Raw genomic sequence first — 27,040 nt, 5'->3', positions numbered from 1 at the left:
GTCACTGAAGTTAGTGATTTCACACAATCTAACAATGGAGCATGTTATCATCTCAGTCGTGTCTTTGTTTCTTCTTTATTCTTGCCATCCGCCTCCACTCCACTGAGCAGCAGTGTGATGTGTTTGACTTAATAATGCCTTTTTGTTTGTTTCACTCGGCGGCGTGTAAAACGCACACATGCAGGAGTACACACTTCAAAACGCAACGGAGCGTCACACAAAACAGCTAAAAATATCTACGAATGTCTTAAAAAAAAAAAAAAAAAGGCTAAATATAAACATGCAGGTACACACACACACACACACACACACACAACTCACATTTCTGAGTGAATGACTGTAGGCAGAGGTGATTACATAACTCGGCGACGGCAACACATTCTTACATCATGTTTTTTTGTGCCATTCTTCAACAGGCCCATTCAGCTTTAACCACTCTTTGATTCTGCCAGGCACACACACACACACACACACACACACACACACACACACACACACACACACACAGACACACACTAATACAGACAGACAGTCAGAGATTTAAATGCCAGGCCTGAATACTCAATCCTCTCTTACTCTCTTTCTCTCTCTCCACACACACACGTGTGGAGCACACACACACACACACACACACACACACACACACACACACACACACACACACACACACACACACACACACACACACACACTGTGTGTGTCAGGGAGGGGATGAGGCCAGGGTCAGACTACTGATGGCTCGCTGCCCGGGAGGAAAACAAAAGCAACAACAAATCGTTCTGTTCGGAGAGCTGGAGAAGATGTTGGCGTACTGCTCTGTGTGTTATAATGACAGTCACAGTGCTGCACACACACACACACACACACACACACACACACACACACACACAAGCCTATGTAAAGACGAACGCTCCCTTACTGAGTTGTTGATGTCTGATGAAACACTGACTTTAGATATCAGACCATTAAGTGGTCCAATGTTTGGTTTTCATCATTAGCTGGAGAGCCCTTAAAATCAGCCTGAGGACACTTACAATCAGCCAGAATCACTCCTATCAACACATCCACAGCAACAGGTGGAACGAGGCCACAGCTACAAACTACTTTTGGGTGAGAAGCTCCACACAGATGTTGAACATTTAATTAACTGGCCACACATCTTCACACTTGACTCATCCGCAGCGGTTTTCAGATTCTTGTTTTATTTGACCAGGTTGGTGCGATTAAGATTAAAAACCTCTTTTTCAGGGGAGACAAAAAAAAACACAACGTTACAGACAGAAACACAAAGACAGACAAAGTCGAATTTTCAATTTGCATTAAGTGGGAACCAAATTTGGAAGTCAGAAGGTGAAGCAGTCGAGCCAAAAACAACTGCCTCCTGTATAATCTGCTTCCACGTCTTTTCTTTGTCGATTTAAAAACATTGAAGGACGCCAGCTTCTTGACTTTCAACTCCTCCTGCAACTAATTCCAGACCGAGGTTGTGGTAAAAAAAACCCAAAAGCCCTTTTCCCAATTTCTGTTTGAGTGTTTGAGACGGAGAGCATAAAAAGAATACTGTCCAGTACTTTCCTCCACGATGAGACCACAGATAGTGAGGGAGCCTTATGTAGAGTGAACGAGCCTAGACGCCTCACCAGAGCACGCAATCAAAAAAGTAAATTCAGATGTTTACTCGTATGAAATTCTCATTTGATCTTTTCTCCATGGAATAGTTGAGGCTTCAGTAAGGTTTTGGCTTCTTCAGTAAATGAGCTGGGAGCAGACCACTGACATCCCCCCCCCCCCCCCCCCCCCCCGGGTGAAATGTCACTTTTCACTACACACTGTTTACCATCTCCACATGTTTACAGTCTGTCATTAGGCCCCGCTGCTATTTAACTATTCATTTCATCCTGCTGAGGGAGACACGGTAACGCTGTCATCAACATCTTCGCTCGTTTTCACGCCTTTGCTTCTCCTCATTTCAACGATGAACAGTTCCAAGCGATCTTAAAATGACATGCAGATTTTCAATTCAGCCGACTGAATGGAACCGAACCTGAAATCAGCAACACGAGCCCAAACAACTTTAGTGCCACCTAATGATAGCGGCACTCTGATGAGAGCAATGAAATACAAACCCTCCGCTTTTTAATTATGAGCGCCTAATTATAATAGCAACGAGTGTGTTTATTTGTTTTGTTGGAGTCTGTGTGTGTGCAACCTCAGTACTCACATCAAAGGTTTTTCCAGGCGACTCCCCAGAGAGCCGACGATCTCGCCCAGCGTGCAGAACGCCTGACCCAGGAAGTCCTGCAAGAAATGAAACGCAAATAAAGACGAGATTAGAGGCTTCATAGCAAAACAAGATCCTTTAATATTTGGTCAATTGACAAAGTGAACTGCATCAACGAAGTTTCCCAATATGTAGACTCAACGTTGTAAATTCACCATAGATTGTTGCTTCACAAATAAGAAAGAAATGTCCAATTCTAATGGCACCCAAAAGGTCCCAAAATAGCCATCCTTTTATTGACATTTTTTTGAAACATGTTACATGTTTATTGTATATTCTGTTTTTGTATTTTATTTTAGAGCTTGTTTTATTTTTGTAGTCTGCTGCGCTGATGTCACTTCCTGTTTTCCCGCGCCACTCTCCTCAGACAGTATGAGACCCGCTGAGGAGAGGTGATTGTTTGGTTGTGCTTCGGTGTATATATATAGTTAAAACATGGGAAAAAAAACATTAAATAGTAGATAAAACTATATTCCCTGAGGCTCATAGACCTTTTAGTAACGTGTTAACTGTTCAGTTGAAGTATTTAAAAAGTTCCCTTTAAAAGGTTCATATGTTGAAGCCACAACTGAAACTGCTATACTGTATTTCTTTCATTTTAAACAGGAGAGAAAAGGAGAGTAAATCTACTTTGTTTGGCATCAAAGGTCCCTTTGATTCGTAACAACGTAGAGAACTCAGAGCAGTGAAAGCCAGACCGGCTACGTTAGCGTTTTAGCATACCAGCACAAACCGCCCTGCACAGTCACCAGATCTTAAACCAAATGAGAACTTTGGGATGAGATTCGTCCCGTGGATGTGCGGCACACAACTCTGCAGCGACAGTGTGATGATATCACGTCAATATGGAAATCAAAATCTGTAATGAAATGTTTCTAGCACCTTCTTGAATCTACGCCACGAAGAATTAAGTCACTTCTGAAAACAAAAACGGTCCAACATGGTGCACTAGTGAACACTAGTAAGGTTTACCTAATGAAGTGGCCGGTGAGTATATTAGTCACATAATCAAATGAGCTTGACTGACGCCAGCCATAAGAGGCACAGACAGTTCAAGAGCAAATTATTTTCATTGTAATCCAGTTTGTGGTAATTGAAGCAAATTTATAACAGGCATCACGAATCTCCAGTTGTTACGGCCAAACGTCAACCTGTATGTGACCTGATCAGATTCACTTGAAAGTCTGTAAATGATATTATTGGGTTATCATAATCTGGGGTTAATGGTCAATCGACAGAAGCACACGATGTTTGGAATCAGTCTGTAGCCATGATGCTGGCCGGGGTTGACAGAGTAGGATCTTATCGGGACAACCTTGCGCTTGCTGGCTTGCTTGAGGAAAAGAAAAATGTGGAACAAATGTTGAAGCTGGTCACACATCTGTCCAGGATGGGATTCAGAATAATACTGTAAACAAAGAGCCGCTCCCCCTCCCCTCTCAGCTCTGAAACAATAGAAAAGAGCACAGGGAGCCTTTTCTTCTACTTCTGTCATCGACAATAAATTGATCAGTCGATGAGTTAAATGAATGCTGATTAATCACCAAATGTGACCATTTTTCAAATGTGATCAAATGTATGAAAAGTGAAAACAATTCATTAAATGTCTCATATTTTTTTGGGGGGTGTTTCAGTGGGACAAAGCAATCCAACAGGGTCAATGATGATATCGTAGGAATAAGCTGCAGTTTTACCTGCCAGGACCTTTCAAAAAAAAAAATCTATAAATCTAGATAAAGAGGGCATGGCCAGTGAGAGAAATATCATCTGCCGTCACATAGAGGCTGAGACCCACGGGGGGGAAAAGAAGGGAATGTGTAAAATGTTTTTCTTTCTTATCTACCACTAATAAGAACGACATCGTAGAATTCAGTGAGTTAGAAGTCATATAATTTACTTAATTTCTCTTTCTAAAGTGGAGTATGTTCTGCACAGTGACTCACAAGCCCATGTGTGCAAAGGATCCTGCGTCCTTGTTGATCACTGTAGGGTGACCACAAGAGAGTTTGAGCAGGAGGAGCCTTTGGCCAGCAAGAAGAGTCAAGCAGAGAGAGAGAGGCGAGGGCTTTAAAAAAATCTGTTTACAACATGCAATGAAAGTCGGTTCATGCACCAATACTGAGGCCTCTCCTCCCACTTTGTGTATGCATGTGTGCATGAGGAAGCATCCATGTATATGTGTGTGTGTGTGTGTGTGTGTGTATACGTTTGTGTATGCAAAAGTGCTTGACAGATGAGCCGTGTCGAGTCCAGCGGGCAGAAAGCTGCTCCAAAGATCTTTGCCGGTGCTGAGCATTTCTCTCCCAGCCGAGGTCTTGAAACAAAAAGAGATGGTTAAAAAGCTTGGGCGCTTCCATAAGAAGTGTGCTGCCCGCGAGCAAACCCAGCCCAGCGCCCGCTGCACTCAGAAATCTAAGGCCAGAGGCTGAGGCGCCTCAGATTAACTGGCTCAGTGGTGGCAGTGATAAAAAAAAAAAAAAAAAAAAAAAGGGTTAGGAGGGTAACTCCAAATAACAAGATCACAGCTGAATTCCACAAGTCCTTCTGATCACAAGACCTCTTACACAGAGAACACACTTAGAGTGTCTTTAGAGTTGTAGTAAGTTCAAGGGGTATTACAATAATGGCAAAAAATGTAAAAAAGAAATAACTGAATAAATCTTAGAAATCAGCACTCAGACATAATTGGACATTTACTAGACTTCAGAAAATGGGAATTGCTGATTGCAATCAATGTCGAGGCTGAAGTTGGGCTGCTCACAGGTGATCTGGGAGTGTCCCGTGGTTCACACTTCTTTTTTCTTTTTTTTGGGAAAGGGGTGAGGGGTGGTGGTGGTTAGGGAAGTGTTTGAGTTTCACTCAGGCTTTACATCTTCAGTTTTGTCTCTTTGTAAAAGCTTAACACACCTGATAAAATTGATGAGACATTCCCAATTTTCCAAGTTCCAATCACAGCTGCAAGAATTACACAGCAAAGTTTAATTCAAAGTTTAATTCGCCAATATGTGGAGGATTCGATTTATGAAAAGTTTCAGTAACAGGGAACCAGAAAAGAACTTCAAGTCAAATGCAGCTATACTAAAGAACGACCAGACGTCTCCCGTGTCCGCTCTTCTGGACGGTTTTGTGAGCACGGCTCCAAAACGGAAACATCTTTAAACTCCCACGAGGACGGTGAATCAGATGTCTGATATGTCTCTGGTCAAATTATTTAAGTATCACCACAATGCTATTGAAGGCTAAACAGTAGAAATACACTTTATCATACAAAACATTTTCTTTAGGAAATTGCTTCTGTTGTGTATAAAATGATGACTGTGGATTATCTTCATGGTCAGACTATGTTTCAGTCTTTCTTATATTTCGTTATCAGACACATCCTACAGATTCACCTCGCTTTGGTGAACACTTCTAAAAGGCGAGAATGAAGACATTTCATTGGCTTGTAGATGTCAGACAAACTGTAAACATTTCTTCAACCTCGGTGAATCACATTTCCTTTTCAGCTCACATCCTACACTTCATACACCCCCGATAGAGAGCTACGTGAATCTCAAACACGTGTTACAGCTACACAGAACTAAAAAAAAAAGGATTTAAAATAATATATCCTCAGAATTATCATGAAAGTTCTTACTAACTTAGCTAACGTAACTAACGTAGCCAACGTAGCCAACGTAGCTAACGTAGTCAACGTAGCTAATCAGATTAATTCAAGCACTCAGAAGTTCAATAATGACCAAAACTTCATAACTTTCTCGGATGTTGCTATAGCGACCTAGTCTGTGATTTACAACCAATCAGAATAGGACAAGTAAAATCGAGGCAAGCTCATTGCGAGGTCTTCTCGTTATATCAGCCCCAAAGCTTTGAATGATTTTAATTTGAGAGTGCCAGATACAGTTGAGCCAGTATTTAGCCAGTCATCTTCAGTGAACTGCCTCACTGAAAATTTTAACAGCGTGCTTCGAGGCCTGCTGGATTCAGTGGCCCCAGTAAAGATTCGCAGGTGCCCTCAAAAAAGTCCTTTACCCTGGCTCAATGAGGATTTATTGTCATTGAGAAAGGACTCCAGGAAAATGGAGCGTCAGTGGCGTCATTTTAGGCTTGAAACACACTATCAGATGTGGCAGGATTGTCTGAGTAATTATCAGGCTAAAATGTCGGCTGCAAAGGCAGCTTATTATTCTAACCTTATTATGAGCAATAAGCAGAACCCTAGACTGCTATTTGACACTGTGTCTAAGCTCACAGAGTGTCACCAGTCAGTCAGTAGCTCTGATCTCTCAGCCCATGATTTCTTGGTGTATTTTAATGATAGGGTTGAGGGCATCAGAAACAACATATCTCAGTCCTCCACTGTTGTTGGGGAGTGTCTTTTTGCCATGTCTGATCACACAGGACAAGGCCTGACTGAATTTGAGCCAATTTATTATGATAATCTGACCAAGGTTGTTATGGCAGCAAAATCTACAACCTGTTCGTTGGATCCTGTTCCATCCTGGGTTGTTAAAGACCTCTGGTCCACATTAGGGCACTATGTGGTCACTATCCTGAATTTATCACTCTCTTCTGGAGTTTTTCCATCCTGTTTTAAAACTGCTGTGGTTAAACCCCTATTGAAGAAACCTGGCCTTGATGCAGAGACTCTCACCAATTACAGGCCTGTCTCAAATCTGTCCTTTCTGTCCAAGGTTTTTGAGAAGGTCGTGTCAAAACAGCTCTTGGACTATCTATCGTCTCATGATCTCTTTGAGCCACTACAGTCTGCATTTCGAGTAAATCACTCCACAGAAACAGCACTGACTAAGGTGGTGAACGATTTATTGTTGGCTGCAGATGCAGACTCAACATCCGTTTTACTGTTGCTAGATCTCAGCGCAGCCTTTGACACTGTGGACCACTGTATACTGTTAGATCGACTGGAGAAACACTTTGGCATCTCGGGTCATGTGCTTCAGTGGTTGAGATCTTATCTGTCAGAAAGATCTCAGCGAGTTTTATTTAATAATGAGGTCTCTGAGTCTTGTGCTGTAAAGCATGGGGTTCCTCAGGGGTCTGTCCTCGGTCCGCTGCTGTTTTCTATGTATCTGGCACCACTGGGTCACATTTTGCGTTCGTGTGGGATTGCTTTTCATTGCTATGCAGATGACTTGCAGTTGTATATGCCAATTGTAGCAGGTAATGAGTCTGTTGCGTCGAAGCTTGAGTCCTGTCTAGCTGCTGTTAGAGGATGGTTGTCTTCAAACTTCCTGCTTCTTAACTCGGCCAAGACCGAGATGATGGTTGTCGGAGCAGCAAGACTGAATCATTTGTACGATGGCTTTACTCTGTCACTTGATGACTGTGCCATTTACTGTAGGGACAGAGTGAAAAATCTTGGTGTTGTGTTTGATCAAACTCTTTCTTTTGACCTTCACATTAAAGAGGTGACAAGAGTGTCATTTTTTCACCTAAGAAACATCGCTAAAATTAGATCAATCCTGTCCTTTAATGATGCTGAGACTCTTATCCATGCATTTGTATCATCACGGTTGGATTACTGTAATGTTCTTCTGTCGGGTCTGCCCAAGAAGAGTCTGCGAGGTCTGCAGATGGTGCAGAACGCTGCAGCACGCCTTCTTACTGGATCCAACAGGTATGAGCACATAACTCCGGTGCTCTCCTCTCTCCACTGGTTGCCTGTTCACGCCAGAGCGGATTTTAAAGTGTTACTGCTGACTTTTAAAATTGTAAATGGCTCTGCACCAGCATACCTGACTGGTCTCTTAGATTTGTATGTGCCTGCTCGGTCACTTCGCTCACAGGGGACTGGCCTCTTAGCTGTCCCTAAGGTTCGCAAAAAGACTATTGGTGAGCGGTCCTTTTCATTCCGCGCTCCCACTCTCTGGAACACTCTCCCTACGGACATCAGACTTTCTTGTTCCATTGATGTGTTCAAAGCAAAGTTGAAGACCCACCTTTTCACTGCTGTTTATGCCTGATGTTTTTAATGATGTGTTATGTCTGTGTGTTGAGCTTTTAAGCTGTGTAAAGCACTTTGTCTAAAAGTGCTCTATAAATAAAATTATTATTATTATTATTATTATTTTATTTCATGAATCAATCGATCTATTTTATGTCGAGACAGATTAATCATGATGCAGATAATATCGGCCGATATCAGTCAGCGTCTATGGTGTCAGTTAATTTATTGCAGATATCACTGGATTTATTCACCAGTCTAATGTCATTTCATTTGAGGTTTAATTTTATTAAACAATCAGTGTCCAGCGGGAGGGACGGACATGAGCTATTACTTAAATATCTGGCATCTGCCCCCAAAATCCCAAATTGGTCGAGCTCTAATTTTATCTTTCTTTTTTGTGCCAATTTTTGAAAAATGTGATCTCAAGAGACTTTACAAAGGAGCAGCTCAAAGACCTGACTGTTTGTTATATTACCTCCAAAGAGTCAACATTAATAATCCTGCGAGAACGATCTCTTCACCCTAAAACTCAAAACTGTTTCTGGGACTATATTTTATTACAGTGAGGGAATATCACGCTCTCTGAGTCAGGAGGGGTTTATTCAACAACTCTAAACTTTATCTATTAGATTATCTGCTTGGAAAAAGAAAGTAAATTATTAAACATGTCAGAGGTGAAGATAACAAAAAAGGAAAGTTCTGAGGGAAGAAATAATTGTACTCTTCCAGCGATTATAAATGTAATAAGCGGAGTGAAAGACTGCACTGCGTTCAAATAGTCATGAGGGAAACACAGCCAGCGAAGTCAATCACTGTGTGCAAACAACCAAGCTGCTTCCCTGTCTGGATTCTCCTTTGCTGATCAATTTTAAAATAAGGAATGCAAACTTTGAAATGAGATGACTGTTTATGTTTACTCTCCCACAAAAATACACGGCAGTGAAATAAAGAACTGTGCACAAAGCCATTAGAAGTCAGACTGAAGAAGCAACATACTTCTCATCTCTATTTCATGGAAAATGAGAGGCAGTAATTATATTTACTCGATGCACTGTCTTTGCACATCTTCCCCTGCAGACATATCGGCTTAAGGTATGCAAACCATATGGCGAGAAAAAAAAAAAACATCTGCTGTAGTGGGAGGTAGGAAGCACCCTCAAACTCTGCCAGTGAGCTGCCAAGAGACACACTGTACTTCTGTGCATTTTTTTTTTTTTTGTATCCTTCCAATTTTCCTGTTATTTAAAGCTGTGTGACAGGGAATGGACCAGTGCCTGGACAATGGAGCCATCACTGCGTGCCAGATCTCTAATCCCACACATCCACAGCAACGACAGGACGCATCCAAGCGTCCTCAGCCTTCATGCTGAGAGTGAGTCGCTACGCTCACATTGCTCAGCGCTCTGAGTAGAAGCCCGGGGGCACAGAGGGGATGGGGCTGAGGAAAGGATCTCCGCCTGCAGTTGGCAATGAGTATAAAGCAGAGTAATAAGAACGGGGGCCGGGGGTGTTATAGACAGAACTGGAGCAGGGTGCTGCTGGAGCTTCTGTTTGAACTGAAAGTGAAGGATGAAGCTCTGCTGAGGGGAAATCTGAAGGTAGATGTTTGTAAACCAAGATGGAGGTAGAGAAAGACTGAAGCAGCATGCTGAATATTCCAAGCTGAAGAAAAAACCGAACTGAAAAATGAGGATGAATGAAGTTCCCATGCTGGATCCAAGCCTGCGACGCTTGATGTTGAACTTATGCTGATAATACATATAATCTATGCGATATCAATCAATCTTTTCATAAGCAAAACACTTAGTGACGCTAAGAAAAGTCACAGCGGCAAGAAAAAAACCTGTCCTTTTCAGAGACAGAAATCGTGGGCAAAACCAGGCTCATGCAGAAGAACCGTCTGTGCCGGGCTTGAAAAATGGGAACGGGAGGGAGAGAGGGGATAAGATGCAGGGAGAAAGATAGGGACACAATTAGCCAAATTCGGTCAATTCGGATCCATGTACACGTAAACTGTTCTATTTAAAGTAGCAAAGATATTCCCAAATGCATCAGAGCCTTATGGGAAGATAATGATTTTTTTTCAAGTGTTGGTAAAACCCTTCAGGGAGGTGCTAGCGGAGCAAAGTCATTGTTAAAGGCTTCAGTTCTTTCACTGCACAATGCATAAAAACACAAAGTAAATGTTCCATCTTTTACTTTAACAACCACCAGGGATAACATGGACGTTGTAGAAGAATGATAATGGACGACTTGAATGGAATTAGCGCTTGTATAGCTCAATGAAATTGCCACACAAGCACACTAAAGCGTGCAGCCCAGAAGCATAGCTCAGAGACAATGTGGTGTAAAAACCCTCTGAAGGCCTTAAGCACGGGTCACACAAAAGCCTTATTCCTTTCTTTAGGATAGTTTAAATGCCAACACGATTGCTTTGTCCCTGTTGTGACACTTACCTTTGAGATTCTGATTCAAATCAGGCTGCTATTGTACTGGAAGGGTAAACATTTGGCTGTATAACATTTCCCTGAATGCATGACTGATTGTTGTACAGCTGAGGTGAAGGAGACACTCACGTGTTTCGAGAGGTTGTCGCTCTTGCAGTCCAAATCGTACCTGCAGAGAAAAGAAGGAGAGAGGACACGTCAGAGCCGGGGCCCGTCCAAAGGCTGAAAGGTTGGAGCTGCAGCAGGTCTGACAGTCAAAGGCTGCCGCCGAGCAAAATTAGCAGTCCATGTGACAGGAGCTTCTCTCCCTCATTACATATCATTAATGCCAGGCACTTGTCTGCTAATCACTGCGAAGAAGCTGTTCAGGGTTCAAGTAGGCTTGTGGTGATTGAAGCACCAAAAAAGATGAACTGATCTCATTTCATGCACAAGAGTGTGACAGCGACACTTCACCTCCCGCACCGTATGTAAAAAGAAACGTGCAATCGCATTGTTCAGCACTGCAATAACTACATGAACTGTAATACCTCAAAATATATTTAAGAATATTTAACAGATGTCTATCAACAGTTCATTGTGTTTCACTCAGTACCCGTGTTGGCAACATATCCCTCTTTAGTCCAACCTGTTCCAAAAAGCTCTTTAATTATCTGGACTATATCTGCATCAGAGTAGCTGACAGCTAGCTTGCGCTTCATCTGACTGCAACAAAAAGGTGTAACAGCACAGCCATCTTTTCTGGGGTTTCAGGTTTTATAACTCAGAATACATCTGTAGATCTCAGGAAACAACATACTGCAGACACATGGAATAAATAGCCTATAAATAAAATCACACTGATACTGTAATTGGTAATGTCATACTTGAAATCCAGGCCTGTTTCTCCATCAATGAACAGATTTGTCATTAACAAGCTAACTATTACACAGACGAAGCTTTATGGAGGTTTTTCTTTTATCAAACAGGAAAGATTTCTTCTCTTCATGGGTAATTAAAAAAATATTCAAATTATCTGTAATTTGCGTAAACCATGGGGCAGCTTAAGCAAGTTTGAGGAAGAGTGTCAAAATCCATCCATTTATTTCAACATGTATTATTTATTTACCTTTTATGAATTGGGGGGGGTTAAGTTTAGTTTTTTTAGTTTAGTTTTGTTTGAGGGTTTTTTTTCTTGTTGTTTTCCTCCTGTTCTGTTTGTCCTTTAAAGCCTGTGACATAATGAAAATTACAATAAGAAGACCCAAATAAGAAAATAAAAAAATCCACACCCTGAATCAAAGAACTGTTTCCCTCAGATTAGCAGCACAGTGTAACTGGACCTGGATACGCAGCTTTCACTGTACATCATATAGATGTTTATTTCTACTTACATAATAACTATGTTATTGTTACTATCATTGTTTTTTTCCCGTTATTTCTTTGTTGACATCTTCATGTATATTTGCATCTGTACATATTAGTTCCAGCCCTGTGCGTGTGTTTACAGAGAGCCACTGACAAGCACGTACGTGTCAACACACTCGGCCAATTAAGTCGATTCTGATTCTGATTGTGACAGGACAGTTGGCAGATATCTGGGATGCCGCTTTGGATGAAACTTTACATAGTAATGCGTCTCACTGCTCCACTCTAGCGTGGAAGTTGCATTGGGCCAAAGCAGAGTGATATCGTGTTTGAGTGCTTCGTCTTAAGCTGAGAGGAACGATGCATGTCATCACTTGAAACGCTGATCCCTCCGTCGGATCTTTCACAGCAACTTTTCATGAATGAAACTGAAAAGAAGAAAAAAACAGAGCAGCAGGAAATTCAGCCAGATTCACAGATGACTGGAGTAGATCCTGAACTCATTCAAAAACAGATTTTGAATCCATGGATCCAGAATAGTTTTGAATCAGAAAAAAAGATTGTGAATCGAATCGTGGCCCCAAGGATCGAAATCGAACGTGAGACACCCAAAGATTCCCAACATTAGTTACACGTCTCCATATTACAGAAAGTAGGTATAATACGTGAATATGAGAGAAGACAATAAAAACAGTTGGCCAAAGTGAGCGACCTCGATGTATTATCTGTTTGCCACAGTGAAGTGTAAACTGTGATCACGATGCTCATGCACTTCCTAAAAACACACCTGATATGTGACGTCATCAGGTTTCTCTTTCGGGATCGAAAACTTGTCTTGGTTAGCTGAGATCTTCCGCCTGGACATTAGATACAGCGATACATCGTCGACGTGACTGCTGCTAAACATTGATAGTTTGATTTTTTTCTTTTTTTATAAATTACAGTGCTCTGGACAGATGTCCAGATGCTACACAGGCGAGGATGAAGGGAACTTAAACTGAAGTCACCCGAGCAAAGAAAAAGAAGATAATGTCGTAAAGTCAATGTTCCCCTCAATGATGAAGAGGAGAGACCGACACGACATCCCCGTGAATAAACTCAACACAACTCGACTTTTCATTCTGCAGTCAATCAGATGGATCATTATATCATCACCATGGCGTGCGGCATATCGCTTCATATGGTGTGGTGCATTACCTTGTGATTCCCAACCCTATAGGAGCAGTCATCCAAATTCATCAGTAACAGCTTTACCACACAGACCATATAAACCACTTATCACATCTGCAGAGCGCAGATCCTCCAGCATAATTCACTTCTTCCTAACGTGTCAACCTTCCCAGCGGTGTCAGGTGTGGGTCAATATGAACGTGTGTGTGTGTGTGTGTGTGTGTGTGTGTGTGTGTGTGTGTGCAGCAGCGTGCAGCAGAGTGTGTAAGAGGGAGAGCCTTTCTACAGACAGCATGCCACGTACGATAAGACGCCTGCTGACAAACCGAGGAGACTCACGATGTGTCACTCCAGGAGAGGAGAGCCTTCCATACACTGCTGCTTCCGTTAATGTAATTCCATAAGGAGCGTGAAAACATGCTGCGTTTATGCAACACGCCATCTGCAAAATGCACAGGTGATGCACACGTTCTATTCCTCCCAAACGTTCAAAAAGGGATTTATTTAACCATCTTTAATCATTTGAGAACCAAAGACAGAGACAGGACCGAAGAAGAACAATGTACTCCTGATATATACACATTTTTAACCACACGTACACACACACACACACACACACACACACACACACATGCAGAGAGCGCGCAGGAGGGCATGTCCCAATGTGCCTCGTGAGTGCAAATTATTTGGTGTGACTGAACGTGCGATTGTGATTGTGTGTGTTTTCGAGGATGACATCACCCTGCATGGCACTGGGCCAAACAGGATTTCTTTTTGGTCCTGTGCTGTCTTGTGATGGGGGGGGGGGGGGGGGGGGGGGGGGGGGGAATGGGAATGGGAATGGGGGGGGGGGGGGGTCGGCCGCTCAGAGCTCCGTTTGAACTGAGCGATGATGACTAATGATGGCACACAAACAAACGAGGCCGGAGAGGCAGCAAACAACAGACGACAGCACACTGACACTGGAGCTCCATTTCCTAACATCTCCACCAAACCTTCATAAAAGCCTTCAAACCCACCGACACAAGACGCTGCACAACGTTAGGAGCATTTATTCTGTACCGTTCTATTTATTGAGACAGATTATCTGCAACGTTTTTAAACAGCTTTCAAATAATCATTTAAATGAAAAACGATATAAATGTTTACAGAGATTTGGCTCTCGCGTGATCGTGTGATTCTTGCGTGATCTTGTGATTCTCGCGTGATCTTGTGATTCTCGCGATCCGTTCTTAATTTGTTTTTGTGGACATGACATGCAGTTAAATCACTTTATATCACGTCACAAATTTCTGCATATCGCAAAATGTTTAATATCGCAAAAATATCGCACCGTGGCTCCAGTATCATGATGGCATCGTATAATGGGGCCTCATGATTCCCACCCCTATACAACCAATACATCAATAAAAGATCAATACTTTGTGTACAATATCAAAAGAGAATATATTATCATACCATGCTGCATTGATTGTCCCCCATCCCCACATTGAAACTAAGCTAATGAGTTAAAACTTGAATTTCCCTTGGGATCAATAAAGTATATATCAATCTTAAAATGTTATTGTGAATAAAGTAAATGAATGTTTTAATGGTTCTGATGGACTCATGTTTAAGGAGTGAACATTGTGGAGTGATGAAACTCCACTCATAAGATGTTCAAAGTTAATGCAGCCACATTGTTCTTCTCTTCCTCTCGGCAGGTCATTTCACTTGATATTGAGGTCTAATCCAATTTGTCACCCTTGATTAGACACCCACCCAGGGGACCTTCACTGGCTCCAGTTAACATCTTCAGTTTCAGCACCAGCAAAGAAGATTTTTTTAAGTGGAGGTCTAAACATGGCCATCAGTGAGATGAGGGTTAACAGGATTTCCAGGCACAGAAAGCACCAGAGGAAGTGAAGAGTGTCGAGGCTTTGGGGTCTTAAGGGAAGGACAGCGTGGGATGCTTCAGCAGCAAGCTACTCTGGTGGTTTGCAGGGAGTTTGGTGCTGTCTGTGGATAACCTGAAGGGATGTGAAGCTCAAAGTCGAAGTGAGGCAGTTGGAGGTAATGATGGGCTGAGGAAGCTGCAGTTAAAAAAAAAAAAAAAACTTCCAGACCTCAGGACAGAGGCTGAGGAAAGCAGGAGTAACCACTGGTACTGTAATGAGCAACGTGAGAAACCTGTGCATGTGTAGTGCAGAAGACAGCCTCAGTGTGTGAACGTGTGTGTGTGTGTGTGTGTGTGTGTGTGTGTGTGTGTGTGTGTGTGTGGGCTAAGGCAAGCCATGTCCTCGCTGTGAGTTATCGTAGCATAGGGCCATCAGCCCAGAGGACAGAAGTGGGTCCTGATGCTCTCCCACTCACAGCGTGCCCTCCTGCAGGGAGTCAGCCATGCAGCACACATGCAAACACACACACACACACACACACACACACACACACACACACACACACACACACACACAAATAACATCTATTCTTCTCCATTCCCTCGCCTAAAATCTTGCAAGATTCTCTTGCGTTGTCTGCAAAACATTCCTCAAACATTAAAAATCTACACATGTGCATAAAAGTGCACGCCAAGAAAAACACACAATCAATGAAAACACTAATAGACACACACACACACACACACACACACACACACACACACTCACAAAGTGGCACACCAATAAATCATAAATGTCTTTCCAAGCCGACCAGAAGCTGAGCAGGCATGCTCACGTAAACACCTGCACATGCACACACACCTTTAAAAATCAAATCAACTGTAAATGAACTGTAAATTTAATTCCCTCAAACAAAATATAAACAAAAAATAACAATTAGATAAAATGGACCACTTGTGAACACAAACACACACATTCAACCTACAGCGAGCTAACGTCTTGCCGTGACCTTCACTGTAACCTCCCACAGCTTGTGAGCAGCATGCGGCCGCGCTGACAGACCAACAAGTAAACAAACAAAAGAGCTGTTCCATATTTCATGAGCCATCGTGAAAAAATACAGTACATACGTGCGAGTCCAGAACACAATAGAGAACATCAAGATTATTATAATTACTCTGGACAGCTCGACTGTTGGAGCCACATGAGGACATATGTGACTTTTAAACTTTAACAGAGCCGTGACTCAAAGTACAGGTGTAGCTGATGTAGACAAGTACATTTGAAATATTCAATTCTAGGTACAAAAAAAAAACAAAAACATTCCTGTTATACTTTAAATTTAATGGGAGATTTGTCCCTCTAAACACAGCTGAATTACATGAACTATCCTGGATGATTTACTGACAGCATGTCAGTCTCATTAAACGTCCACTGTGACAACAGCAATGTTTCGCCATTTAGCAACCAGCTGCATGGAATGGAGGTCCGGGTCGCTGCTCTTCTCACCTGTGCGCCGACGTGAGTGGCTGCACATTCAGTAGCTACTTGAATTTCTATCTATCTATCTATCTATCTATCTATCTATCTATCTATCTAGCGGTTGACTGTTGGTGCTCGAATTGCCCCACGGGGATAAAAAAAACTTCTTCAATTGAGTACAATTTTCTCACCACTTCTGTGACTTCATGTTTAAAAAAAAAAAAAGACTAAAGCAACTCCTTAACATAAATGTCCTCACCTTTACGGTGAATTATAAAGACAAAAGACTAAACTAAAAATGCCCCAGCCTGGCTGAAAGTGAGGTTGTATTCACATGGACAAAGAGTTAGACTGCAAGACACATTTAGTTGAAGTTAGTTTGGGTGAACGACCTCTTAAGTTTGGCAACGACTGCCTGTTTTATGTCTCGCTCACACAAGGAGAACACACGAGAGTCGGGACGGAGAAAAGCTTAAAATATTCCGATACTATTTCTGTGTTAGTCTGTTTGTAAGTTTCCCCTGTGCTTTCCAGAAGGTGTTGTCCATCTGCTGACTGCCTAACTCCATGTGAGTGGAGTCAGGCAGAAGAGGATTCTTGAGAGACTAAATTTGGCACAAACATGTTTAATCTCAATTATTTTGTTTTCATAATTGCAAGAGAAAAAACATTATTCATCATTGTCATTATTAAAATGAGAACATCAAGGTTTAAACGCACTGTATGCCACCACTTGCTCCATCAGTATTTAATTGTTACTAACCGAGGTGAGATATATTATTTAAAAGAGAATACATTTATAGTGCGCTTTATTTTGTACCAAACACAGCAAATTAAGACAACTGGGAATGAAAACACACATCGCAAATTATGTTTACAAACTGTAGCACAAAAAAATCCTGCATAAGAGCCGAGAACATAATGGGGCCAAAGGATGAGCTCTGAGGAACCCCAGAGGTGCTTGTTATCTGCTCTGGTAGTTTAAGAATCTCCTGTTTTAACAGAGCAGGTTCATTTTGGCAGTGCGGTCTGAGGGAACTCTGCGCTGACCCAGAGATACCCACCCAGTGCTCAAGGCAGTCAATTAAAATTGTATGATCAAGTGTGTCAAAAGCCGCACTTTGTGCAGAAAGGATTAAGACCGAGCAATCTCCTGCATCTGCTGTTCCCAAGGAGGTCATTTGTTACTTCCACGAGGGGCTTTTTTGTCTGCATTTACTCTCATTCAAAAACATAACTCGATTTTTTAAAATATGATAATGCCATTCACATGCCACTGAGGACAAATGTGTGTTTGGACTGGATGAGGTGAAAGGACAGCAAATTGATCGTAATCGCCACAAAATGCCAAGCGAATGATTCACCGTTTGCACCTGGCCCTGTTTCTTTTTTTTTTTTCTGAAAGCATTGTATGAATGGGATGAATTCAAATGGAAATGATGTTGTAAAAGTGGCATGAAGACTTGTCTTTTATTTAGAAGGGAGAAGACTTACATCTCCCCCTGCACAGACCATGAATATTTCAGTCTTAGCTTAACTTTGCTCCGCACAGAGCAGCACTCTCACCCACTCCTTTACAGCACTCACAAAAAGACAAGAACACACACACACACACCCGCAGCACCAGTGCCAGCATGCATAAGTCAATTGTTAACTCACAGGTCGAAGCGTAGATTCTGCCTCTCCTCAAAGAAATAGTCCAGGATGAATTTGCGGACAAAGTCAGGGTTGAGGGTGTTGTCGATGACTTCTGTTCGGCCAAACTAGAAGAGAAATGAAAATTGTAACATTTGAAAGACTCATTGAACAAACTACAGCCCCAGGAACAAAAGGAATCCCTGTATAATGTAGTACAGCTTTGTGATGGTTGAAAATTTAAGTTTGTTGACATGTTGGGAATCTGACACTCGACACTGAAATTAGAGAGCGGCTGTTCGGAGAATCAGAGCGGAAAGCGTTCTATATGAATTAACAAAAAGTATGTCAATACATGTAAGGTCAATGAGCAGCGAATACAATCAAGTGTACAAGGAAACATATCAGCAGGCTCACATTAAAATCCAAGTCTGACTTCAGACAGCCATTGTTTTTGTCAAATCATGTTTCACAATTTCAAAAAACTAAAGTGGTGACGTGTTGACTCAAAGGTTTACAGTTGAAGGAAGGTTTTCGAAAAAAAAAAAACTAGCATGATTTTAAAAGTAGCATTCTCTCACTGCTGCGTCTTCACCAAACCCCCCACCCTCTCCCTCCGTGCTCCCTCAAAAGCCACGCCCCCCTCTCTTACATGCACGAGCACCATTGGTCCAGAAGCTCGGCTCACGCTTTGACGAGCACGAGGTAGAGAACGAACGTCCCTTATTCAGAGCACGTGAATTATTAATGTCTGTCAGGACCTCGAAATCTGTATCGGGAGAAAATGACCCAGTCGGCCTTTACATTTTTAATCTTAACCTATGACTGCATGTCCATGTTTGCAAATAAATCTGCAAACCCTGAGGCTTTTGTTTTTCTTGGCATTCGCTTTATCAGTGTTTTTACACAAACATGAACGCCCATTAAACAACATAAGCTTCTCATTAAACATTTGTATATTTTCTGCACGTGACTGGTAAGATACTCAGCGTCCTCATTGTGACAGATTCAAAAACAACACAACCGGCTTTATTTCGTACTTCAAAAGAGAAGAAAATAGAATTTCTCTCCCTGTTCTGATAATTCAACACAAACAGACACGTCTTCAAAAGCCTAATTATATTCCTTCAATGTGACATTCTGAAATACTGCATTGCTGCCGTTTAAGCTACCTGGAGGCAGTCACTGGTTAAAGAGTATTCCCCCCCTCCCATGCACTCACCTCTCTCCATTCCCTGTTGGCAATTCCTTGAGTGTACAGCACACAAACTGTTGAATAAGAAGCAGAGGAGAAGGGGAGAGAAACAACAGCGGGTTAGATTGATTGAAGAGTATTTAACTGAATATACAACGCTGCAGAGTCAGCTGAGAGCGTGTTCTTTCCCAGGACCCCAACATGAGAGGGAAAAATCCCTAATTAAATGTCACTAGAACTTTGCCTTGCAGCATGATGATATTTCAGAGAGGGGGACAGGAGGCAGAGAGACGGGGGGGGAGAGAGGACGGGGTTAGTGAGTGTCTGCGTGGGTGGAGAGACGTCCTCCTTATTGACATTCGAGCGTCTCCGTTCCAGGGAGTCTTGGAGTGTTTTTTGATGATGGACCGCTAGTGAAAACACAGCGAGGCAATCAACTGGCACTAACATGACATTTCATTTGCTTTCTAGCTGCCTATACTGTATTCACACACATCTGTCACATGGCAGCGGCTCACAGCTCGGAGAACCCCTGGGACGAAACACTTGGAAATCTCTTTTCACCGGCAAAATGCTGACATGAGGAAAATGTGAAAAGGGGGAATAGCTGAAATGTAAGATAATAAATTACATGTTGGGAGTCAGTTCACCATCTTCAGAAAATAATTATGCACGTGAATAACAAACTACATGTAGAACACATGGTTGGTGTGTTTTTCATCTCAGTGAAATGACCTGATTAAAATCAGGTTAGATAGATTTGTAGGTTTGGGCATCAAATAATCGTTATAGTTTTTAAACTGGAGCCGCTCAAGATCAAAAAACAATCAGATGATATTTGAGGATAAAGCTCAAAAAAGGTATCTAAAAGAAACTCAACGATCAACAATTAAAAAGGATTCACACTGGAACTATTTTGAAGTAGAGACCACCCAGGGTATTTTCAGCATGGAAGTACATTTGTTGTTTATTGTACTGTATTGTCAATACTGTATTTGTATTGACCAATGGTGCGTTAGCAGGCTTTGGGTTGTGCAAGAAAAGCAGTCAATGTGGAAACCAAAAGCAGGCAGAAATTAATCGGCGTGAATGAAATCCGACCTCAACACACTTCCTGTTTCCCGGCCTCAAGCAAACACTCGATGAAATGCAGGATTTTACCGCCAAAGTTTTTCTGTATGGCTCGTGTTAGCTGTTACATATCCGTGCACCCTCCTATAGAAATGATCTTTGAAAATGTGCTTTCATATGAGCAACACAAAGCAACCTGTTTCCAGCCCATTCCACCTGAGCAACAATGATGACAAACTGTAAAAGGCCATGGACACAACCTCTGTCCGTCCTTGGACTGTGTGATTACACAAAAGCAATGAATACCTAAAGGATATCCAACACACCCAGGATGCTATCTTGTGTTGAGTGCAAAGATGGAGTCTGCAAGCTGATAGACCTTCAAGGCAGCCAACTGCATGGTCGGTACACTTATCTATCTATCTATCTATCTATCTATCTATCTATCTATCTATCTATCTATCTATCTATCTATCTATCTATCTATCTATCTATCTATCTATCTATCTATCTATCTATCTATCTATCTATCTATCTATCTTGGGGTTTGATTCCTATATTATTGTATTATTGTTTGTGTTTATCTAACCAGGGAATGAAAATGGCCGTACCTGGTAAAAATGGAATCTGTAGTGAAGGCTGTTTTGTCAGTGTGCAATTAATGACTTTTTCTGACATGTCCCCTGCAGCAACTGTTTCAGACATTAAACGTTAAATCGTTATAGGAAACACTAATCTTGTGGCTGGTTGTAATAATAATTGTAGTTGTGTCTATAACCGCTGTGTATTGTGTGTAGGGTGTAATGTGATGAGACCAGAAGTCATGACAGTTAATAGATCATGTCCACGACTACGCCGTGTTTGTTGACGTGCAAATCCAGAATCTCTACTTTGGTGTTTTCGAGGAATCCTCCATGACACGACTTGTAAATGTACATTTACATATCCTTTTTCTGCATCACAAAGCATACACGTGTGTTTATTCATAATCGTCACCTATGAGACTAATCACATCTGAAGCAGCCTCCTATCTGATGTGTAAAAATGTAGCTTTGCCAAATCTTCCACACTGACACTAGAGCATATGTGTTGGAGGTGTTTGCACTGAAATGATGTTTGCATTAGAGCTTCTTTTTTTTTTTAACACACATCCGTCACGTCCAGCCTCGCTGCTCCCTTTATAAAGCTTTTATGAAAAAATGTATGCAAAGGTCTATAAAAGCAAGAGAAGGTAAAATGTATTCACACTTCTAACCCTAAGTGCTTTTCACAACACACAGGAAAAATACAATGTGATTTAAAAATAATACAAGCAGGCGAGGCCAGGCACTTAGAATAATAAAAAAAAAAAGCATGTAACAGTAGGGTGTCAGTAAAGACAGGACACTACGGAGGTTACACACTATGCAGGAAAGTGGGCTCTACTTCGTTTGTCCACCTTGCATGTCAAATATAATGTGTTTGGCTTGTAATGATAACTGAACTTTTAAGGTGTCATACAACAAGTGGGGGGGTTCAGGGTTAGTTTCCAATTCCTGTTTTGATATCAAAACCACTGAAATGGAAATCCTGCATGTGGTTTTTTTTTGTTTTTGTTTTTAATGATCAAATCTGCACTCGTTTCGCTCACAGCAGCTTTTGGTTAAAAATATGAAGATTCTGTACTTTTTAATTGTGCTGGACATTAACATTGATTGGCACACTTTTACTAAGTGTTTCAGAACAATACAAAGTGTTGAACCTCTTAAAGGCATACTTCAACCATTTACATGAAGCTGTGTATCATTAGAAACATGGTAGTAGTGTTGAACGGTCGTCTATCCAGCCCGTATCCAGCAGAAAAATGTGTTTCTCTTTGCTTGAAAGTTTTCTTCACGTGATGCAAAAAGCGTCATATTGCATCACATGAAGAAAACTTCCAGGCAAAGAAAAACATGTTTTTCTCATCTCAGGGCAAAATGAGGGTTGGATTCATGACCATTCAACACTACTACCATGTTTCTAATGATACACAGCTTCGTGTAAATGGGTGAAGTATCCCTTTAACTTCCTTTCTTCCTGATGCTCAGATACTCAGGAGGAATTATTTCTTGGACAGAAGTCAAACGTGGAAACTATTTGAAGGGTTACTGGTCGATGCTTTGCTGCGGGTTTTGAAGGCTCATAAAAACCTTTGTTCATTCTGACTTCATGATGTTCCAGCTGCTGGTTGTGTGCAAAAATTAAAGGGAAGAACTTTGAACAGGGAAAGGTACTTTTTAATCTACGGTGGCTCACCGAGGTCAAAAGGTGAAAACATTTAAATTTAGCATAAAAGCTCTAAAATGAAAGGTCTTGTCAGAAGGGGCCTCCATAAAACACGGGCACAGCTGATCTTATGACATCTGAATATGAAGGCAAAGCCTTTCACCCTTTACATGCATTATCATTAATCACTGAATTCATTCACCGCAAATTAATGCCTGAGTTAATCATGAGCTGCCAGTAGTTTCATTATGGATTCATTAACTGTTGTGATGGTGAGAGGAAATCAAGCTAGGTTTTAAATCATCAAACTGGGAAAAAAAAAAGTTTAGCATAAAAAAACTATATGTGTTGTTTGAACTATAAGGAATCACGCATAGTGAGCTTGTTGTTTTCACAGAGTGGAAACCCAACAGGGCGAGCTGGACCCGGACGGCAAGCAGAGAGGGACACTTGTTGGATTCATAGTCTTCATTCCAATCAAACTAAATATCAATTAAAACCTTTACTTTAATTGAGGCTGCTACCTAAAAGGGACATTCAGAAGTAATGTCACCATTCACACACATTAATATGCTGCCGCTCAGCAGAAGGAGCAACACATGGGTTGAGTATCTTGTGTCGTGTGGCTGCAGGATCAAACTGACTGAGCCACAGCCGCTCCTGTAAGCTAGTATGACCAATTGTTTAAGAGTGTGAGCTGCTGCATTTCTCTTGTTCCTTTTTTATGAATCAAATCCATATTTAGCTCAGCGTTGCTTCAGTATTTCTCACGTCTTAGCACATTTTTGTTTCTGTTTTCCTGACTCACATTCATGTTGTAAATGTTGTCGTGCTGTTTTTGGACGTAAACAAACAAAAGGACCAAACGTCCTGCTACTGGTACAGCAGCAGAAGGGCTCATACGTGTCGTCTTCCCAGCCTGGATGTTGTATACGTTGCGTTGTGGATGGTGTGCGAGAAGCACAGGCTCAGCTGGCTGAATATAAAGTCCTCCTGTAATGTTGCGATGAAGCACGAGATGACACATGGTCTCTGAGTTGTTGTGTGTGTGTGTGTGTGTGTGTGTGTGTGTGTGTGTGTGTGTGTGTGTGTGTGTGTGTGTGTGTGTGTGTGTGTGTGTGTGTGTGGGGAGGGGGGGAGCAAAACATCAATAGCATGCCTGTAAATAGCGATGCATCATCGCCCGCACCTACAGGTGCACTTTCAACTCCTGCTATTCATCAGGCCGGTGATGAGGAAAGGAGCTTGACAATAGCAGCGCTAACACCACCTCTGTTTTGAATGTAGGAGACAGTGTATACTTTGATACTGTTCCTGTCTGCTAAATGCCCTTTTCCAATCTGCTGAAGCTCTCCCATCAAAGCACACTTCCGCGTCCCTGCGCCACAGGAACAGCGGCTAACAAACACACGCACACAAACATGGAGAAAACACAAACACTGGATTGTTGTCCAGCTTTATAAGCTTATATGAATATGGTGCGTGAGCGAGCCCGAGGCCCTAGATGTGTGCACTTTTTGCGAGTGTGCGTGTGTGTGTGGCTCTGCTGAGGCGGTCTAATGCTGTGTGACTGGGGCCAGTGCTGTCAGCAGAGCAGAGACATGGACGCAGCACAAGTGCCTCCTTGTATAAACGTTGGGGCGGGCAGGAATGCTCATCCTCCTCTTCCACCGTCTGACACTTAAAGGTCCAACCCTCTAGTTCTGGGAGCTCATCAATTATGGGTTCACACACACCATGGCCATCACTAAAAACCCCGCTGGGTTCACTGCGCAGCACCCAGGCGATGAGGTGCTGAATATTTAGAGAATATAGCAAGGATGTGCTTAAAAAAAAACCATCATGCTAACCAAACACTGGATGAGAAGAGGATGAACAAAGATAAGATACATACATTTCCACCTCACCTTTTCATCATAACTCAGAGTATCCCCCCCCCCCCTCCCTCCCATCATGTTTATTTTTAGAGGGCTTTTAACAGACAGGACTGTCACAGTGTGTTATGGAAAACAAAGCAGGCACGACAGACAAAAACAGCGAGGATCTGCTTTACAATCTTCAAGCTCGAGTGTGCATGTGAGGCGGAGAGGACCCGCGTTTAATCAGGCTGCGTTTCATTTCCAACAAAAGGTGCGGCTGATATGATGTCAGAGTTTTGGTTCTAATATCTGATCAGAAAGTAGAGGATGATAAACGGCCCTCTGGTTGGGTTTTATAAAAGGCGAGAGCGTTTATCTGTTTAATGTTACTGTCATGGTTTTGTCTCTGTGTTGCCTGGAAGTTTATTTCCTGTGTTGTGTTTTAAGTCTAGTCTTTAGTGTTTCCTGTTTTATTTTGTAGTATCTGGTTTTGGTGGTGTCAGTGTTGAGTTTTACTTTGTACTTGTCCTCTAGTGTTCTGGTCTTGTGTTCTTTGTTCCTTGTGTTTCCCGCCTGTGTGATTGCCCTGATTGTCCTCACCTGTGTCTGATTACCTCTCGTCTATTTAGTCTCTGTGTTTTCCCTCAGTCTCTCCTGGGTTCATTGTCTTGTCAGTTTGATGATTGTTGCGTTTTTGCTCCTTTGGATTACTTTGTTTGCTCCTCATGGATTTGGGATGTTTTGGATTTAGTTTTGAGTAATTTTTTTTTTTTTTTGATTTTGAGTTTGCCTCTTTGTTCCTGCAATTGGGTCCTCCCTCCCTCCCTGTGTTTCTGAACACAGAGAGGCACTGATCCACTTTTTGTTTGATCGATTTTTTATATATTTTTGACTAGTTAGAATGTTTAAGGGAAATCCTGGCGTATATATTACTCTAATTCATGCTTTTTTTTTACTTTGTCTTCCATATTATATTGTTTTGTTACAAACATTGTGTTTATCAATAACGATATTTTCACATCATAACTATTATTGTTTTTGGTATTGTGTGCGAGGCTCCACAGAGCTGCAGTAAACTTTGCTTTGTGCTGGCGTCACAGTCAAACAGGAAGCAGCGACATCTGTAAGGTTTTTCAAAATAAACCCCTTTAGTCTGACGTGTCAGATTTGTACTTTTGATCCATCTCGTCTGAACTTCTCGATATTAACGATGTTGTGGATTCTTCTTACAGTTTAGTCTCAACGTCTTCAAAGTGAGACGGAGAGAGTTGAGATGGTTTAAAACGCCCAACCATATTTCTTTATCAGTGACGTGGATCGGTACCATCGGTCCGATATCCGACGCATAAATGGCATCAATCAAATACAGAGATAAAATCAGATCAGTCCAATCGCTATGTGAGCATGAAGAGAACACAAAGAACTCTAAATGTAAAATGACAGACGTCAGACGGTCAACATGTTAGAATCCAGATTGGGTCTGATCCTGTTCTAGTACTGAAACCTGATACCATGTCAGAAAGAAACCAAAGTCTTTAACGAGCTCATTTTGTACTTCTGCTGGCACGGAGGACTCCCCTCATCTGCACAGTGACACTGAAATAATTAGTGTAAAAGATCAGTTTCCACTGTGTTCAGGCTGATAAAGCACTCCTGCTCTTTTCTTCCTTTGCTTTGTTTGACTCCTTTGGGAGGTAAAACTGAAGAAGGTTAGTTTATTATAAAAGTACTGATGTTTAGTAAATTAGCCTGAATAGGTGCTTCTTTCCTTTCTGATAACTGAACTGATAACAGTGTTAAGACTTCAAGCTTTCCATGACTAACCCTCAGTGGGGACATGATGGCTACCACTTATGACAAAGAGCTTTCTCCTGACATCTAGTTTGCCATATATGAGAACAATCAATGAAGAATCAGCGCAGGAATAAATGTTTTTGTTCAGCTCTTTCATGTCTGCATAAGAACGTCGGAGAGACGCTGCTGGACTTTATGAAGTTCTGACTCTGTGTTTAACACGCGAGTCACTCTGTTTTGAAAAGGAGGAAGACCTCGACGGATAATGTGTCTCCTTTCAAATTAGATTCAAAACATTTATTTCAACCCCACAGACACTGAGGTTTCCCTCATTTGCAGTGACGTTGAGCTCACAGCGTAGAAGAGGAGATACACAAGTGAGTGGAGAAGAAAGAAGGAATTTTAACCTTAAAACAAGGAGAACGCCAGCTGCCGCATTAGATCACAAATCCCCCGGATCGCAGCGAATCAAAGATCTTCACGGCTCAGATCCGTTTCACACACTCGTTGACCTTTCTTAGCTAGCTGTGACTCAAACAGCATTTTAACGGCACTACAAATCTTCGTAATGGATCACATCTTCACGTTTCTTCACTTTAAGCTCATTGCTACGTTGCGCTCTTCAGACTGTCACTCCTGATCTAAAAGTTATAGTGGGAAGATGACG

General features: G+C 41.8%; 1 protein-coding gene across 1 annotated transcript in view; it reads right to left on the bottom strand.

The window, feature by feature from the left end:
• LOC306825971 (copine-8-like) overlaps window positions 1-27,040 on the bottom strand; it is a 76,629-nt gene that overhangs the window by 34,991 nt on the left and 14,598 nt on the right. The window contains exons 3-6 of the mRNA XM_079346972.1: window positions 19,430-19,476; window positions 18,232-18,335; window positions 10,826-10,865; window positions 2,222-2,298 (exon numbers count right to left, since the gene is read on the bottom strand). Of these exons, the coding sequence (XP_079203098.1) occupies window positions 2,222-2,298; window positions 10,826-10,865; window positions 18,232-18,335; window positions 19,430-19,476 (268 nt within the window). The remainder of the gene's footprint in view (window positions 1-2,221; window positions 2,299-10,825; window positions 10,866-18,231; window positions 18,336-19,429; window positions 19,477-27,040) is intronic.

Source organism: Symphodus melops, assembly GCF_947650265.1.
Source record: "Symphodus melops genome assembly, chromosome: 6".
Taxonomy (NCBI): domain Eukaryota; kingdom Metazoa; phylum Chordata; class Actinopteri; order Labriformes; family Labridae; genus Symphodus; species Symphodus melops.
The sequence above is the reverse complement of the archived record's forward strand: the minus strand, read 5'-3'. Positions and strand labels throughout refer to the sequence as shown.